At 41.4% G+C, this 17,296-nt stretch overlaps 1 protein-coding gene across 3 annotated transcripts in view; it reads right to left on the bottom strand.

Moving 5' to 3' along the window:
* Positions 1-7,234: 7,234 nt before the first annotated feature.
* Positions 7,235-17,296, bottom strand: part of ROR1 (receptor tyrosine kinase like orphan receptor 1) — a 156,192-nt gene continuing 146,130 nt past the window's right edge. For all 3 annotated transcript variants that reach the window (XM_035564402.2, XM_050712196.1, XM_035564403.2), the window contains exons 8-9: positions 13,603-13,814; positions 7,235-9,937 (exon numbers count right to left, since the gene is read on the bottom strand). In XM_035564402.2, coding sequence (XP_035420295.1) covers positions 8,513-9,937; positions 13,603-13,814 — 1,637 coding nt within the window. In that variant the 3' untranslated portion in view covers positions 7,235-8,512. The remainder of the gene's footprint in view (positions 9,938-13,602; positions 13,815-17,296) is intronic.

The following is a 17,296-nucleotide window of genomic DNA, read 5'->3' as shown; positions in this document are numbered from 1 at the left end:
CCATGATCCAGAGAGCTCCAGCCCCAAATGGTCTCACTGTGCACTGTGGAAAGTGACTGTTAAGCCAAAACACATGGAATCAGCAAGTTCTGGACTTGGACTTTGTTAGACAGATGAAGTGGATCCATCCCATAGGGCGGCCTGAACATGCTAAGAAATATGCTGTGTGTTAAATAAGTTGCACTAAAGACTAGTGTTTTATTGATAACTAATAATAACACAACTGAATATTATTGCACTCTTCAATCTGCATGTAGTGATTTTTTTGCCAGAGAAATCTTTTGAAAGGATCAAAAATGACGAAACAATAGAAATAAACTGACAAGTTGCATATGATACTGCAAACACTTTGTCTTTAAGAACATGACAGACCTTCCCAGAGAGACTCCTTGAATCCTTGGATTTCTGCTAACTTTTCCAGGAAGTGTTCATTAAAGGTCTGGCAACAATGCCTGAAACAAGGAAAAAGAGGGTAAATCTCACCTGTACTGCCTTTAAGTATGTTGCCTTTCTTTTTTTTTCTTTTTTTTTTCTTTTTTTTTCTTTTTTTTCTTTTAAAGAAGTATCTCTAATGCACTCAAGTTCTTTGCTGCATAAAAGTATTAGAGACAAGAAAATATGGTATTAAATGTAACTACAACAGAACAGCAAATACATTTTCTATGGTGACCCCGGATCCAAGCTAAACCCCTGCTTCGTGATGTGAAACTACCCAGAACCACTGTGATTTTTGCACAAGGGAATGAACTGTGATTTGGACTCTGCTCAGATTCTTATCACATTTCCTGTGGTTTACAGTGAAATTTGAGAATAAGCAAGACCTACTGGAGCAGAGTCATGTACAGCAAAATCTGTTTAAACAGCATTGGTTCAGCATAATGATTTTGAGTAATACCAATGAAAAACAAAGACAGCAGTATTTAAAGAAAACACGCTGTGACTTCCACAGACTGAGATTTTGCTTCATTTGCTGGAAACCTGGGTGTGAGAAGCTGAATGCAACCAAAACAGGGGAAACCCACAGCTCAGCTGGAAAATATTTCACTTCTTGTAAGTCAGTTCTGGAGAGCTCGGGAAGGGGCTCGGGAGTTGGGTGTGGGATGCAGCTGCCTCTCCACACCACCTCACTGGGCTCTGCTCTTCTCTCCAGATTTTGGCCAAGCCCTGACTCCAGCCCTGGTCGGACTGGGTGTGGAGAAGTCCCATGTAATGTCTGTGCCCCATCAAGAGGTGAATCAACCACTGTCTCCACAGCAGGGCCTCCTGGGGCGGCCTTGCTGAGGTAACCCACCTCAGGGCGCCATGTTGTGCTGTCAGGGGGATCAGGCGGTCATGGCTGCCCTGTTTCCTTGTGGCCGCACCCAGCAGGGTCCCTGTCTCCCAGACGGGTCATTCCTGCTCCCATCCCCTGTTGTGGAGGCACCTCAACCTTCATCTCCTGTCCCCCCTCGTCTGCCACGCTGGGGCAGTCATGGCCCTGCAGCCCTCCAGAGCCATCTCCATCTCATCTCCTCCACATGCCCGTCTCCCTTGCTGCCTCCCCACAGCAGCTCCTACCTCAGCCCTCATCAGTGAGACAAATTAAGCATGCTGCAGACTAAATGGGCTCCCCAGGTCCAGGCATGCCCAAAAGGAGATAAACAGAGTTTAGGGCTTTCTGCAAGAAGGGCACATTATGGCTGCTGTTAGGAAGCCAGAATGAACACTTGTCCTTTTCTATTTTGCCCTTAAAATAGGAAGATTTCTACATGTGTGAAAGCAGGTGATCTCACGTGAGAGGATCTTTTTTCCAAACATGGGCTATTCTGCTCATGGTCCCCAGCACTCTGGCAGCCTGGCTCCTCGTTTGGCTGATTCATCCCACAGCTGCACCAAGAGCCAGCATCCAAACCCGAGAAACCTGGCACCGCTCCTGCTGTAGGGACACATAAATTAGAGATTGCACCATAAAGGCAACATTTTCTGCCTTCTTCAGCTCTGGATCTACCCAAGTACACATGCCTGTGTTTACACTGAGGGTGACTGGAAATAAATGTTATCCTGGTTCCTGTTAGTTACTGTTTCAAAACGTTGTTGGATTTTATTTTTTTTTTAACTATGGAAATAAGTACCAAAAACATTTGAATGTGTATGGATACGTGTACCCACATACATAAACAAACACATGCACATTGTACTCCAAGCACCAGCTGTGGCTTAAAAATTTACGTGCTTCTTATGAATCTAATAGATATTTCTGTTTTGTTTTAAATTCCTCCACTGACTGGAAAAAATAACCCAACTTCTTCATACTGGCTGCAGGTTGCAGCATAGGAGAACATTACTTTGTACCTCAAGGTCAAAGCTCATTAACCAACAGCTGTGATTTCCCTCTTCAGGAGCAGATAAACCACAGGTTTTAGGGTACAAATCAGAAAATTAGGGCAGTACCAGGTTGCCAGTCTGAATAGTTAAGACATTCCAGAATGTGTTGCACTGTTAAATGGGAAATAAAGAACACCACAGATGCTTCTAATAATTCCAGTTTCAAGTCAGTTTTCCCTCCTTTGTCTTGAAGAGCTTTTGATGTGTAGTCACAATATTGTCTCTCTCTCTCTCTGTTTTTAATAATTTTATATTACCTCAGCAATATAACCGTCCTGAAATATACTGAACTTTAATCTTTGAGAGATCAAACAGGAAGAAATATGATGGGATAGAGAGTGACTGACTTGGGGGCAATATTCTCTCCTCCTATAAAAGAAAGCCCACAGCAAGATAAAAATTGCTTCTCAGATTCCACAAACATCACATCTTTAAGAGAGGCTTTCAGGCCCACAGAGAGAGCAGACTTGGGGCCACAAAAAAAACATAGCCATTGAAGATGCAGCCAAAAGAAAGCATGCTCTCCCAGAACTCGAGGATGTGGTTTGTGTGACTACATGCTTTAAGATTGGTCCCAGCATCCTCAGACCTCCTCGGTTTAGCATTGCTCTGCAAGGCTAACAGCTGAGAATCGTTTGGCTACTATCTTTCCACTGGAATAAATGCTCTGTCTCAAGCAAAAGAAGTATCTGGGACAAAGGTATGAGTTTACATACCGCAAAGACATTGTGATGTCTGGGGCGGGGAATGTAAGACAGCATCAGTACACAGAGATGATGGGACATAAAGGAGGTGCTCCAAGGCGCTGTTTCAAAACACAGCTAGTGCTTCCTCACTGAAAGACGTTTGTTCTCCATTAGTTTAACCCAGACAGGAGCCCAGCTTCCTTGGTTTTCTGCTGAGGTTCTCCAGCAGAACCAGAGATGGTGAAATTCAGCTTTGGATGCCTTGTCACTCCATTCTCTGACCACAGAATGATGATTAATTCATATTCTAAAAAATGTACTGGTTGAAAAATTTTGAAATACAGTAAAGATGCTCTTTTTATTTTCGTGAAAAAAAGGACTATTTTTGGTTTATTATAGCATTTTGGAACTAAAGCCAATTTAAAGTCTTTTGAACAAATGTGTTAATGTCTCTTTTGGCTGGCTTGAGAACCAGCTTAATGATAAACTGTGCATGCATCAAAACTGTTTACAAACTTGTGCTGCAAGATCAAATTTCTCACAGGTACAGCCTGAAGCTCCAGGGCTTCATCAAGTTCCTTAAAATTCCTAAGGACTCTTTAGATGGTAAAAAGACTGATTCAGACACCACTAAGCTCAATGAAAAGACTTCACGGATGGTGTTTTATGTCAAGCCATATGGAATGAGAAGCTTTTTATTCCACAAGTGGCATTCCTATGACATTACCATCTTTGTCACAGGTAGATGGCTCTGTCTCATTGCCTGCAGCTCTCTCACCTTCATGAATTTCTAATTAATACGTATAATTTACAAACAGTTATTCTGTCATATGTTTGCATGTGGATGATAAAGTCATAGCTACTTTAGTATACGTAATATCCAGTGTTGACAGAGTGCACGGGCAGAGGGTGGATTAGACCTCCACTCTCTCCCCACCAACACTACACGGTGTCTCCTGAGAGCCACCTTGAGCAGCTCGGCCTAACGGTATGAAACAACAGAAAGTAGGTATCCTCTGGTCAAATGCCTCCATTTTGTGAGGAGGCGATGACAGTGGTCAGGTGTACTGAAAAGAGTGAATCCTGCCCACAAGCCAAATGCTCTTTGATAAATACCCTAACTAGAGCCAATAGATACTGAAGGCACTCATTTCACAGAATCGGGTCCATAGGGAACAGCATGTGTTTGTACTTGAGATACTTTTTGTAGTGCCTGCTGTACTGTCAGGAGTGTTTTGAGTTAGGTGGACATTTAAAAGTTCTCCTGGTGAATGTAGGTTACAGAACAATATGGGAACAACAAGCAAATGTAACAGGGTATTTCCAGGCCTGCAACTTTCTTGGCTACCCTTCTTCATGCAAAGCAAATAATAGATTCCTTTTTGACAATTGCTCATGCTCTGGATAAACATATACTGCTATTTCTGAGTTTTCCAGCTCCAATTTCCACACAAGTGCTTCTCTGCTTTACCTTCTGCTTTCAATCCAGAGAATGCAGAAACCCACTATAATCACTGCTTTGTGGGACCAAAGGATACAAATCTTCACTTCAGTCTCTGTATTTTGGTCTTTAAACCAGCAAATATTTATTCTCTTTTAATGAAATATAAGCTCACCTGGAGAGGATGAGATTGTCCAGATTGGAGGCTTACTAATCAGTGTTTATTCAGAGTTTTACTTCCAAATCTCTAGAGCTTCTCAGTCCGTTATTACATTTCCAACAGTCTTGGCTGTCCGTCTCTTTGAAGGAACAAGGTAAGATGATTCTTGCATTTAGCATGAGGAATCTGGAAAATTCCCTCTTATTTCGTTTGCCATGAAAATAACTTTTATCTGTATGTCTGCATTCCCACCTGAGGAGTAATTCTTTCATTTCTGGCAACATCTCTTTTCCACATTATCTAATTGGTTTTTAGAAGACTTATTTTTCCCCTTTAATCTCCCCCTGATGAATTCCTGCCTCTCTGCTTTAGCATTTGTTCCCTAAGCATCGTTTTTGAGCCAAGACTGTGATTTCAGCCTCACGGTTCACAAACTTCACCCACTGAGAGAGGGAGAGAGAGGAGGGCAGGAAGAGGTCTTCCTAAAAGTTTTCAGGTGTATTGTTCAGTGTTGGTTTCCATCTCCTAACCGTGAGTCTATTTAACCTTAACGATCCAGCTTGCTTTGAAATAAAGGGAAATAAATAAATAAATAAACAAACTAACCTGATCAGTGAGTGAGCTTGCACTGTAGCTCCTTTTTCAACACAGAACCACAAGGTGTGTGAGGGACCACATGAGGGATTACAGTTTTGGATTACTGCTGTCCTATCCAGATGATTAAAGTTAAGTGTGCAGATTCACAGCTACCCTTAACATGCATAAGACAGCAATCCTGTGGCAGTACGTACAGTATTGATGTGAGTGTGGTTTGACTTAAGTTTCATGCTTGTCTTCACAGAATTTAATTTAAATATGGCCTTATGTCTAATATGTTCAAATTTGCTCTGATGGGACATACATCACTTGCCATTCCAACTGGCAGAGACCATCTGACCTGATGTCTTGTGAGCTGGTTCCACTGCTGTCTCTTCCAGCCTGACGAAGCAACGAGGGCCTCTTGAAGGTATTTTCATTTTCTTCATACGTTCATCGAGTGAAGGCTGCTGCTTAACAGTGCTAAGCAAATATTTTGAGATCATTGATCACGGTATCTCCATATCTTTTTTAACTGTGTTTTTCCATATACTATTTATCATCCATGGTGCAAAGATTCTTTTTTCCCTATTGCCTTCATTTACAGCATGTTCTTTAACGAAGATTTTGCAACAGCAGCCTAGCCTAAGGACCACAAACCTGCTTGGCTGCATATAGCTTCTTCTTCTTCTGAAACTATATATTTATGAAGTGACAGACTCTCATTGTTGAAATTTCAAGCTCTTAATGGTATAGGCTAAGAAATGTCATAATACGATGCTGGTGAAAAAAAATGGCTTCTTCCTTCTCAGTGCATTTGATGCTTAATATGCACAAGAATTGTTTGCACTGGTGCAACCACTCAAGCAAGTATGCAGGAGTACATAGAGGAAAAAATGGTTCAAGAATGACCATACAGTGACTGTCTACTGAACAAGACACCAAGTGAGTGCTACAAAGCTGTGTGTGTAAATGAGTGAGAAAGAGCAACTCCCTAGCCACTGCTTACTTAACAGCTACAGCTCAGAGAGAACACATCTCATTGATTTCTGTAAAACAACTCTGCTCAAAAGTAAGTTTTCAGCATTTGAAAGTCCGGTAACCTGATGCAGATACAGAACTTTGTAAGGTGTAATTAGTGTCTGAATCTTCAAAACTGAATTCTACTTAACGTGTAATATATATTTTCATGACTGATCCAGACCTAACTTCGATCCACATGGGAGGTGACATCTCAGATACTTAAAGTATCTCAGAAGTCACAAGAGCCATTGCTATTTAATTACTGATTGTTCTTAACCTGTAACTACAGCTTCACACCTGTGCAATGGAGACATTTGGACTCTGGCTGCCGCTGCAATGCAACACACCATGACAGCTCACAGGCAGCGGGACATAAAACCTAAGCAAGGAGCTGAAAGGGCAATGCTCGGTACTCAGCTAAGCTGCACCTACGAGAGCACAGCAAAGTCAGCAACATGCCCTCTTCTTCTGGGTGCTCTATAAATACTTGCATAATCAAGTGTTCAGCTAAGGCTGAGTAACCTGTCTGCAACTATTATTTTCAAAACTCTTGTGTCTTCTTCAAAGGAGCCTTTCAGCAGACTCCCTACCAGAGCTAGGTGAGCAGATTTTAGCTCTCTGTTAAATACTAAATTTTTCAAATATCTTTTGCCAAGATGGAGGAAATACTGATATATTTACGTTAAAACAATGTTTTAATAAACAGCAGCATAAAACAATCAGTGTTTAATATCATCTCTGGCATGTGAAATACAAAAATGCACATATCTTAATTATAAAATAGCCTTTGTAATTACATTTTCATGCTTGCCTAATTGAAATGCCCATAATTAATAAAACAATCATCAAGTAATACAGTGATTAAATGCATGCAGTGAAAACAAAGAAAAATATTTGTATAAGGTAGTGGCTGAATATCACCATAATATATTTCAAGAACATCTACATCAGGTTAAAAATAAAAAGAAACAGACCAAGATATAAAATGCAGAGATGTATTTTCACTTCTGCTGTACAAAACATCATCACACTTTTGTGCAAAAGATAAAAATAAAGTCATATTATACAACATTGTCAACTGAGCAAAAGATTGTTTTCATTGTGTACAATAAAAAATACTATTCGGTACAAAAGAGAGTGTGAAAAACCATAACGTACACAGCACTTTTGTAACTCATTAAAGTGGTTTCAAATGAATAATCTAGATTGCTTATACCTGAATGAACTTTAGTAATTATACAAGTGATATTTCTAGGATGAAAATTAACACTAATTCACATTATTAGAATTGATAGACTAAATTGCTATCAATGGATTTGCTGCCTGATGGAATGTGAGTTTCCGTTCGTTGGGGTTACTGGAGTCATAATCACTGAAATTACGGATCGATCTGAAACAATAAATATTCCTGGGAAAACTGATTGTCATATATAAAATTGTGGTTTGGAGTCTTTCCATTAAACAGTTGCATAGCAACAAAAGGATATAAAATTTCCACTTTAACTACCTATAAAGATTATGAAATGTTATCTTTGAATAAGTTGATCCAGGTTCTGAAATTAAAATACTTTAATTTCATTTCCTTTAAGGCAATTTCTTACACCTCCAGCCATCTTTGGCAGCCAATATCAGATGATTTTTGTAGACTGCAAGTTGATAACTCAAACTATTGTGCTGTCATATAAAAAGACTTTTTTGGTCTGAATCTGAACTCAGACTCCCAACTTAACAAAAGACCAAAATCCTACCTGAAGTAAATCATTCAGCTCTCAGATCACATACTTGAAACATAATCCTTGACTGCAAAATTTACAAATATTTTAACTAGCTATTGGAACTGAAATTGCACACCCAGTAGGTCGCCGAATATTTGCATCTCCTAAAAAAGAGACAAATATTAAAATATGTTTTCAGTATAAAAAAGTTTCTGTGATTTAAACCATATCAGATGCTTAAAAAGCTGTGAAAAAGCATATGATAAAATGTTTTTATTCTAAAAAATCTCCCCCTCCCCTTTTTGAGTTGTCGGTGGCACTTAAAGAAACCATGAGTCCATTCACAAAGCTGGGTATTCATACCACAATGATCTTTGTCTGGTTGAGTCTGCCCATCCTGTTAAGCAGTCAAACTTCACAGAAGATACTTGCTGCAATGTCTGTTAAACAACCAGAAGAATCTTTAATAAAATATTTGAATATAAATCTTTTCTACGACATTCTAGTTTGTATTGTAAATAGTTATATTTACAAAGGCCTCACTTATTTACAATTCAGCTGAAATCATAGATTCGTTAGGTCCATGGATGCTGGAGTCTCCTAAAAGGGAAGACTGCTTAGAGTCTATTTTGTACGGTTTTTGAGTTTTGTTTCCAAAAACTGTTATACCGATCCCGCCCGGATGACTAGGAATTGACATATGAGATAGCAAAGGAATATTTGCTTCCTGGTTGGATCCTGAAGACGGCAAACTAGTGACGTGACCTGTGCTGGTCGACCCACTGGCACTGCTGGGAGAACGACTCTTTGGAGGAGGGCAGTGCTGGATTACCCTGGGTGGACCTTGCGGCTGATAGTGGGCAGCTGGGAAAGCAGCATATCCTGGTGGAATCGGGTACCCATTGATCGGAATATATCGTTGGTTTTGAGGTATTGGTGGTCCTATGAACCCGGCAATTTGGCCTTGTGGTATACCTTGTGCTGGAAACATGTAGTTAGGGTACCTAGGATTACTTAGGTTACTCACTGGACTTGCACTGAGGGAAGTTGTTTGAGTGGTGGCATTCCCACCTGAGGGGGTGGTAGAACTAGTGTGACTTGAAAGGCCCTCCCAAGAGCGCAGCCTGGCATGGATTTCTTTAAATCGTGGCCTCCGAGATGGCAGATCATGCCAGCACTCTGTCATCAGGCTATACATTCTAGGAGGACAGTCTTCAGAGCATGGCAGCAGTTGTCTTTTCCTGATCATCTCGATGACTTCTTGATTACTAAATCCATAATACGGTTGAAGTCCAAAGCTGAATATCTCCCATAAAACGACTCCAAACGACCAAATATCTGAATCAGAAGAGAATTTGCCGTACATAATGGCCTCTGGTGGCATCCAGCGAATTGGCAAAAGAGATTTGTTTTGAACTCTGTAATAATCTGCCGAGTAGATTTCTCTTGAGAGTCCAAGGTCAGAAATTTTCACATGAAGTTGTTCTCCAATTAAAATGTTCCGAGTAGCAAGATCTTTATGGACAAAAAAATGACTTGATAAGTACTCCATCCCTGCTGCAATCTGGACTGCAATATGCAGGAAATCCCCGTGGTCTAGGCTGGATTTTACTGTCCCATCCTCATCACTGCTACACCCAACATCTGAATGTGGCGATCGCATGATGAGGAACTCATGTAGGTCTCCTTGGTTCATGTACTCGAAGAGCATGCAGACAGGTTGTTCCTGCGTCACAACACCTAAGAGGCAAACAATGTTAGGGTGATGGAGCTCGGCCATGAGAGATGCTTCTTGCTGGAACTCTGCCCACTGCTGGGGGTTGTTAAAGTCTTTTAGTGTCTTGATAGCAACAAGCTGAGCATGATCCATGCCTGGAAGGTAGAGATGTCCCTTGTAGATTTTGCCAAAAGCACATTCACCCAGTTCTTCCATGAAGCGAACAGCGGAGAGAGGCAACTCCTTAGCCTTACTCTGGGAACGAAATGACAGCAAAAAGGTGTTAGAAAAACAGGGCTGAACACGTGTTTTTAAATAAAAGATCTCTTCACACAGGAAGTCTGAAATCCATGCAAACCAATATGAGAGCTCCTGGGGCTGCAAACCGTTGTGGCAGGGAACCTGTGAGATGCAGGCACTAGTGCAGCAGCCCCAGTTCAGTATCCCAACACCAGTATCCCAACATCAGCACAGTTCAGGGCTGAAAATCACTTAATCTTACTCTGTACCCTGCTCCAAAACTAAATTTAGAATTACTTTTTACCCTCTGCACAAAATCACATAAAAGTAGTAAGTATTAGATATAAATATACTCAGGAACCATCAGCATTTCAGCAAAAGCACTTATATACTTGGGCTTGGGCATTTATATACTTGAAACTGAATCTGACTGATTTCAGGAATTGAGGCAATTCACATACTTTAAGTTAAGTGCAGGCTGAAGTGCTTTCTGGGCCTGCGCCTAAAGTTTTAGCAGAAACCCTTTTTTTTTTAAGCTATGTTCTTGTAGCCAATTCTTCCTTGACTTTGCTATTAACCCTTCAATGTACAATAAAGACTCTTTCTGTTCACATTTGACTGAATGTTCAATCTCAAACATGCTGGACAGAGTCAGCTGGAAAAAATGAGATATTGGTTGAAGAAGAAAGGTAAACTTTTTAAAAACTCTGTTGTTCTTCACTCTTAGACCATAAAGAACTTGCATTTATATTCAGACATCAACTTCCACACGTGCTGTTAACACCTACACACAAAGCCAGCCATTTAGGATCTTCCATATAGCCATAGGTAGTAATTTAAGACTAATGAGTTTGGGATCTACATTTCGTAAAACAGTGTAAACATTAGCATCTGCCTTCCTGAAATATAGCTGCAGCTTTACAGCAACAATACAGGAAAACTGACATATTAGAAAAATCATTAAAAAGTGGCATTTTAGAAGAAATGAATTCTAATTATATTGACCACTTTCAATTTTCAGACAAATACTGCATAAATAATAATAATAATCATCATCATAAAGCCATTTAAGCAGGCAGCCAGTAGACTGTACGGTGATGGCAGGAAATTAGCTATATTGTTGAGGAACAGATGGTTTATATTATACAAATCCTTTAGGCTAAAACTTGTTTAGGTCTGGCATATTGTAAATTATATTTTAGTAATGAAAGTGAAATGACCTCTGTCTGACCTCAGGCAGGGTTTGTCTGTTTGAACCAACATAGTGGAAAACTATGAAAGAAAATGAAGTCATAAAGTTTTGGCAGGAAGGGCTCATTTCAAGTTAAGCGGTTATAAATCTGCTTAGTTTTTGTTTGACAAGTATTTGTCATACATCGGTGTACAAAATGTAAAGAAGTGTAAAATACATATGAGGCAGCACGCCAAAGTAAACCGAGTACAAAGGAAGAGCAGAAAGAGCGAAGCCCACCGCCTCTATCTCTTTATCGGCTCCTTCCATTAGGTGAATGACAGGACAAGCTCGGTTTATTATATTTTTTGAAGGCAATTAAAATCCCTTAAAACTGAAACAGGCTTTTGGATGAAATGCTAACATTTTTATTTGTACGAGCAAACACACATCTACCTCACTTGGAGCTTAAAGCTTAAGAGTGTTTTTACCCAAAGTTGACATTAATACTGGATACCGTATTTAAAAATAGGATTCTACTTCCTTTCTTTTAAAATTTTGTTTGAAAAGCAATCAAAACATTTGAAACAGGGCGAATTGGGTTTCCCAGTAGGAAAATAGAGAATTAGCATAAATAAAACAGAAAGCTTTTTGCAGCATATGACTTTAAACATCAAAAGAAAACAGTCTGGTCTATATTTGGAGAACACTTCTGAGTAAGTTGCTTCCCTATGTAGTGTGCATAAGGCATCAGTGTGTCGGCAGCCTAGGTGGAAATCGTGACCTTGTTAAAATGATGCCGACATTTCCTTTATCTCCTGTTTAGCCGGGATTTTACCAAGCTACCTTAGAAGGGGAACCAAGAAGCAAGTCCAAATTTTTCAAAATATTCCATGGTGGTTGGACACAAGATGTACTTTTGACACTTCCCAAATTAAATGGTTCTGGTACTATTACCTACATTCTGTCATTAAGCACATGTTTTGTTTTTAAGCATGTATTAAGCATTTTCAGCTGCTCTAAGCTGTACATGGAAGCTGAAATTAAGAACATCAAAGGGAAAACCAAGATAAAGTCACTGGGCTCGTGTGTGTCCAGGGCTGAGGAGTTAGAATACACCAATGGGCCTAGCTGCCTGTCCACCCCAACCCCACAGAGCTGCCCTGCAGTCCCAATGTCCGTAACTGTTTAAAACAAATAGTTTAGCACTATGCTATGTAAAAACATCTCTGCATGCACTTTGTATTACTAAACGGCAAAAGCAGCACCGCATTCTCCAGCAGAACCATGCTGTGGGTTTACCTTTATCATTGACTTTAAAGAGTCTTCTACACTTTCTGTGAGTGGGTGGTGAGCTGGAATTTTCCTCTGCAATGACCTTCTGTGTTTATCCCGACCGCTCTGAGCCTGCCACTCTACAGACACCGGACAGCACCCCCAAAAAAGCACCTCATGCCAGGGTGGCACAGCTCCATCCATCCCCTGCCCCTTGTACTGTCCTCCCTGCATGTCGTGGGATACAGTGACTGAAGTAATTTTCCCTGGTCTGCCACAATTAACTCTTTATAATCTAATTCTATAAACCTGACCTTTAAGAGCAAGCAACAGTGGCAGCCCATAGCTCCTTTATAGAACTTAAGAAGCCACACTCCACTGCGTTTCTATTCTAATTACTTGCACATGTTGATTTTCACTCCGAAATGCTTCAAAAGAACAATCTCCACCAAGTTGTTGAAGAATTGGCATTGTGTGCAAAACAAGACAATTAAATAATCTTTCCAGGGCATTATTCTGCCTGTAGGTGGCAGAAGGCATTTACAGCCCCGAAGTGGGTGATAGGTACAGGTTTGCAAATTGGCCGCCCAGCCCATAAACAAGAAGCTCATGGTTAATCATGCTTCAATCTGAAATGATTTTAAAAACGCTTCATGAACTGGGGACTAGAGTGAAGCAAAACAACACCAGCAACAAGAGCAGGTTTGCACCAGCTCTGCTGGCCAGCTAGAGGTAGATCCTTGGGCTCTGTTGTGCTAATTTCTCTTTTAACTGAGAAATCAGGTAAGCCTGAAATGGCCTGAAAAAACAAGGAACAAATCTTTCCAAAGTGATTTCAGCTGAGTTAAGGTGACGCATGACTACAGCAGATCCAGGAAAAAACTCTCTTGAGAAAATGCTGAATCATATCTGTACTACTTTCTGACTTAAAAAAGGCCTCCAAATAAGCTAATTAATCTAGAGGTACTTCAGGAATGGGCTGCCTTTTTTACCACTAAAAGCTCCAGCTCCTATATATGCAGACACATGGACATGTAGGAATTACCTCCACAGGCCCAGCATGACACTTGCTATGCTGCTGACAAGAAAAGTCCTCCCAAGAAATAAAGGCACCAGCCAACAGAAACCTCAAGCTAGAAATCAGCTTAACATTTCAGCACTGAGTTGATAAAGGATTTCACTCCCTGCCCTTATAGGCAGCAAACATGGAAGCAGAAATGAGCTGCAGGCTTACCTTTGGTTTATAGGCATTGAGCATTGACATCTCCACATTTTGTCCTCTTACATGTTTAGGCTGTCTTTGAACTGGAGGGGAGGATGACTTCTGATTGTTGCGACAGATGCAGATGAAGAAAAAGAGCAAGGCTATGGCCAGGGGAATGGTTACACTCGGCACCAGGATATATAGGATTTCCATTTTATTCTTTTCCTTGGAATCCTTAGAATCTGGTTCAGGGGAAAAAACAAACAATGAGGTAGCCACACAGTTGAATACACCCCGGGGTCAACTAGAAGCCTTAAGAAGAATACAACTTCCAGGTAATACTACTGCAATCCACTTTCTTCAATAATAACAGAGCAGTTCATTTTGTTGAGTAATGTTTCTGCAGGAGCACAGAATGGAAGATACACCAACAAGGCCAGGAACAATTTCATTGCAGCATGTCAGTTCAAACCTACTTATGGTTATGAAATAGCTGGATACCCTTACGTGGCTATTGCTTGGGGGGAATGAAGTAATGGTCTAATAGAGCCCTACAGAAAAAAATAATTTCTAAAATAGCTTATGGAAGAAAGGCTCCCGTGGAATTATGGGCAGCTGTTAAAAGGGACAGTTTCACCCCCCCATTTATTTCCAGCCTCCTATTCTCAACATCTAGCACTTTTCAAAGGATGCAGCAGTGACAGTTGAAAGAAAAGCTATGGCGTGGACAAAAGCTGTAAAAAACAAGGATCTGGAAGAGGTTGGGATGCCAGTTTATTTTACAGAGTTCCAACACTAGCTGCAGTCTTTGCTCCCTCTGCACACAGCTTTCTTCACAGCTAGGGAAAGAGTGACTCATTTTAGGAGTACGAAACCCTCTTCTACCACTGCCCAATGAGGACATCTGACACTCACCTCTCTCCAGCTGACTCTGGGTTCACAGAGCTTGTTGCTTAGGGGAAAGGTGTGGTGCAGGAGGAGGGAGAGGCTTTGCGAAGGCGATAACACCCTTGCATTCATGCAGCACCTGCCTGTGTTGACAAAGATGCTGTCCAAGCACACAGCTCTGAGCACGAGGCCACCGAAGCTTGCTTTGCTCTGGTATTTCCCAGCAGCATCCAAAAATTGAGGGTGTAATTATGCACAGATTAACACACCCACTGTAGGGCACCCCAGGAACTTTGAAGATCACCTGGAGCTGCGGGACTGGCTGCTGCTGCCCACTTGTTTTGAGAGGTGGTGGAAATCTGCAGCAACATCAGGCCAAGCAGATTCTGGCAGGACAGGGAATGTTTTATTATTCATGCAGAGTCATTTCACTTTGTTTGTCTGTGTTTTCCAAGCTGCATTTGTAGAAATGCTTAATGGCCCACACAGATATCCTTCATGCACTTAATTAAACATACACTCAGTCTGAAGCTTGGTTTGGCTCAAATGGTGCCAGAGGCAAAGTTCATATGTTTCTGAAAGTCACTTTATGCAGCCCCTCTCTACTGACAGGCTCACCCCGTCCTTCTGCTCACCCATGGGCTCCTTTTTGACCCTTCTTTTTATACTAAGTCGTGCCATCTGCTTTTCAATTGCGAGGGGAGGTTGTCCAAACATTTCTGCAACCTCTGGGGAACAAGAGGGACTAAAGCAAGGTCCCCTTTGTCGTGTCCCTGTGCCCAGCAGGACGGTGTGTGCTCTCACCCTGTCTGTAGTGAACATCCAGCTCTCCCCACCAGGCTGCACAGATCCCTGTGCCACAAGCAGGCGAGAGGCTCTCTCGTGTCCATGGGTGTAAAGACCAAGCCGTCCCTTCTACCTTCCCTACTCCACTGCCATCAGCGGGTGCCTTCCATGAGTTGCCATCTAGCACAGACATGCAGTGCCCTTCCCTCTCCTTCAAAACCTTATTATATTTGTCTTTGCCAAGCCTCACTCTTGACTTGCTCCATGTTTCAAATCTTCCTATTTTCAGGCTGACAAACTTTTACGAAACCAATCTCTTACAGATTGTGAGACAACTGAGATACAGTTGAAGAAAGGAAAAGAAAGCAGCAGCATGAGGCAGATGGAGACCTGGGCACTAGTTCATCACCTGAGCTATTTCAGTCAAAGGAAATTATTATTCTTATTAAGTAGCAGCCCTTGCCATGAAGCCTCATTAGGTTAATAGGTTTCTTGGGAGCCACCCCAATTAAATTCATTTCCCATCTAGGCAATTCCTGGTGAGGCAGAATGCACAATACTTATTAAACTGTGCCTGAAATGGCTCTTTCAGCCAGTGCAAAACCAGCAGAATGCAAGTCCCATGTGGTATCTGGGTTTTAATATGCAGATTGGCATTTAACAATTAAATTAGTACTCACCTGATATAGTTCTATTTGTCTGTATTTAAAATAACAATCCCATATAACTCGGCTGTACAGAGAGTACCATGTAAGGCAATGGTGAGAAGTAATTAAAACCCTTGTTAGGAATTCTTCAAGCCAGCCAGCCTATCTCATTTATTATCTAGTAAAATGTTCAAATCAGAGACTTTTGCAACACGGCCAAAAGCGTTCTGCTTCCAGCTATCCCAGATCAAAAGACCAAAACAGTCCCGGGATCTCAGAGCCCATCCAGAGCAGCCCTTGGAAGCAGCTCCCCATCCTCAGCTCTCAACTACCCAATTATCCCGATGCCCTGTGGGAAACAAAATGTAGGAAACACAAACTGCACGTGGCTGAAAGGTCACAGACTGACAGTGCCGAGGCATGCCGCGAGCTCAGTGGCACCAGAGACCCCTGAGCTTGCCCAGCCTGAGCTGCCCGAGGTCCCCAGGGCCAAGCCACGTTTCCTTGCCCGGACCAGCCCGGGCACCCACAGCCACGCAGCTCCTGGGGCAGAGAGCCCAGCGCTGACCAGACCCTACAGGGAGTCTTGCTGACTGCTGCCTAGACCCAGGTTTCTGTAGTGAAGGGCTGAAGCAAGGCTCTGGCAGAGTTTATATAGCTTAAAGTACTCTTGTATAGTCAATCACTGTGCCTAATTAAGAAGAAAAATGAAAGAACTTATATGCACTGAAATAACATGAAAAGAGATACAAGACTCTAAAAAATATGTATGAATTTTAGAGAGGGTTTGTGATGCACGTGATATATCCCAAACTGTCTGCCTTTCCCCGATCTATTCTTTCACTAAGAACATAATTTAGATCCCACTTTGGCATCGATCCCCATCTTTCCATTAATTGAAAAAGACTTTGGAGCAGGCTCAGCACATGTCTCACTGCAGGAATGTTCATAACCATAACCAGAAATAATTTAATTTGGTTCTGGCTATCAAACAGTAACATCAAAAGCTATCTCCTTTCCAAGGGGAAAGGTACTGTTACTGTCACAATTTGGAGGCAACATAAAATTTTTGTGTGAAACTTTCTTCTGCGGATTTCCAGAACATTTCTGCACACATTTCTGGCATGACCATGCAAATAGCTGTATGTTTTCTTGGCACGCGATTGATACTGCTGTTTTTTAACACAGGTCAAACAATTAGGAACCATTTGTTCAGGTCTTCCATCCACTTACCTTGGGTCTCAAAAAAGCAAACTAAAATGTGAGCTGAACCTCAATTTTTGTTCATTTTGCAAAACCAAAACGCAGCTAGGGCAGTTTGGTAAACACCAACCTAAAAGGCAGCTAAAAGTATCTGGCAAACTCGTCTCTATTTTTTAAACAAGGCCTGAGCTCTGTTAAGT

The sequence above is a fragment of the Cygnus atratus genome, chromosome 8, assembly GCF_013377495.2.
Source record: "Cygnus atratus isolate AKBS03 ecotype Queensland, Australia chromosome 8, CAtr_DNAZoo_HiC_assembly, whole genome shotgun sequence".
NCBI classification, from domain to species: domain Eukaryota; kingdom Metazoa; phylum Chordata; class Aves; order Anseriformes; family Anatidae; genus Cygnus; species Cygnus atratus.
This window is presented reverse-complemented; position numbering and strand designations above follow the sequence as displayed.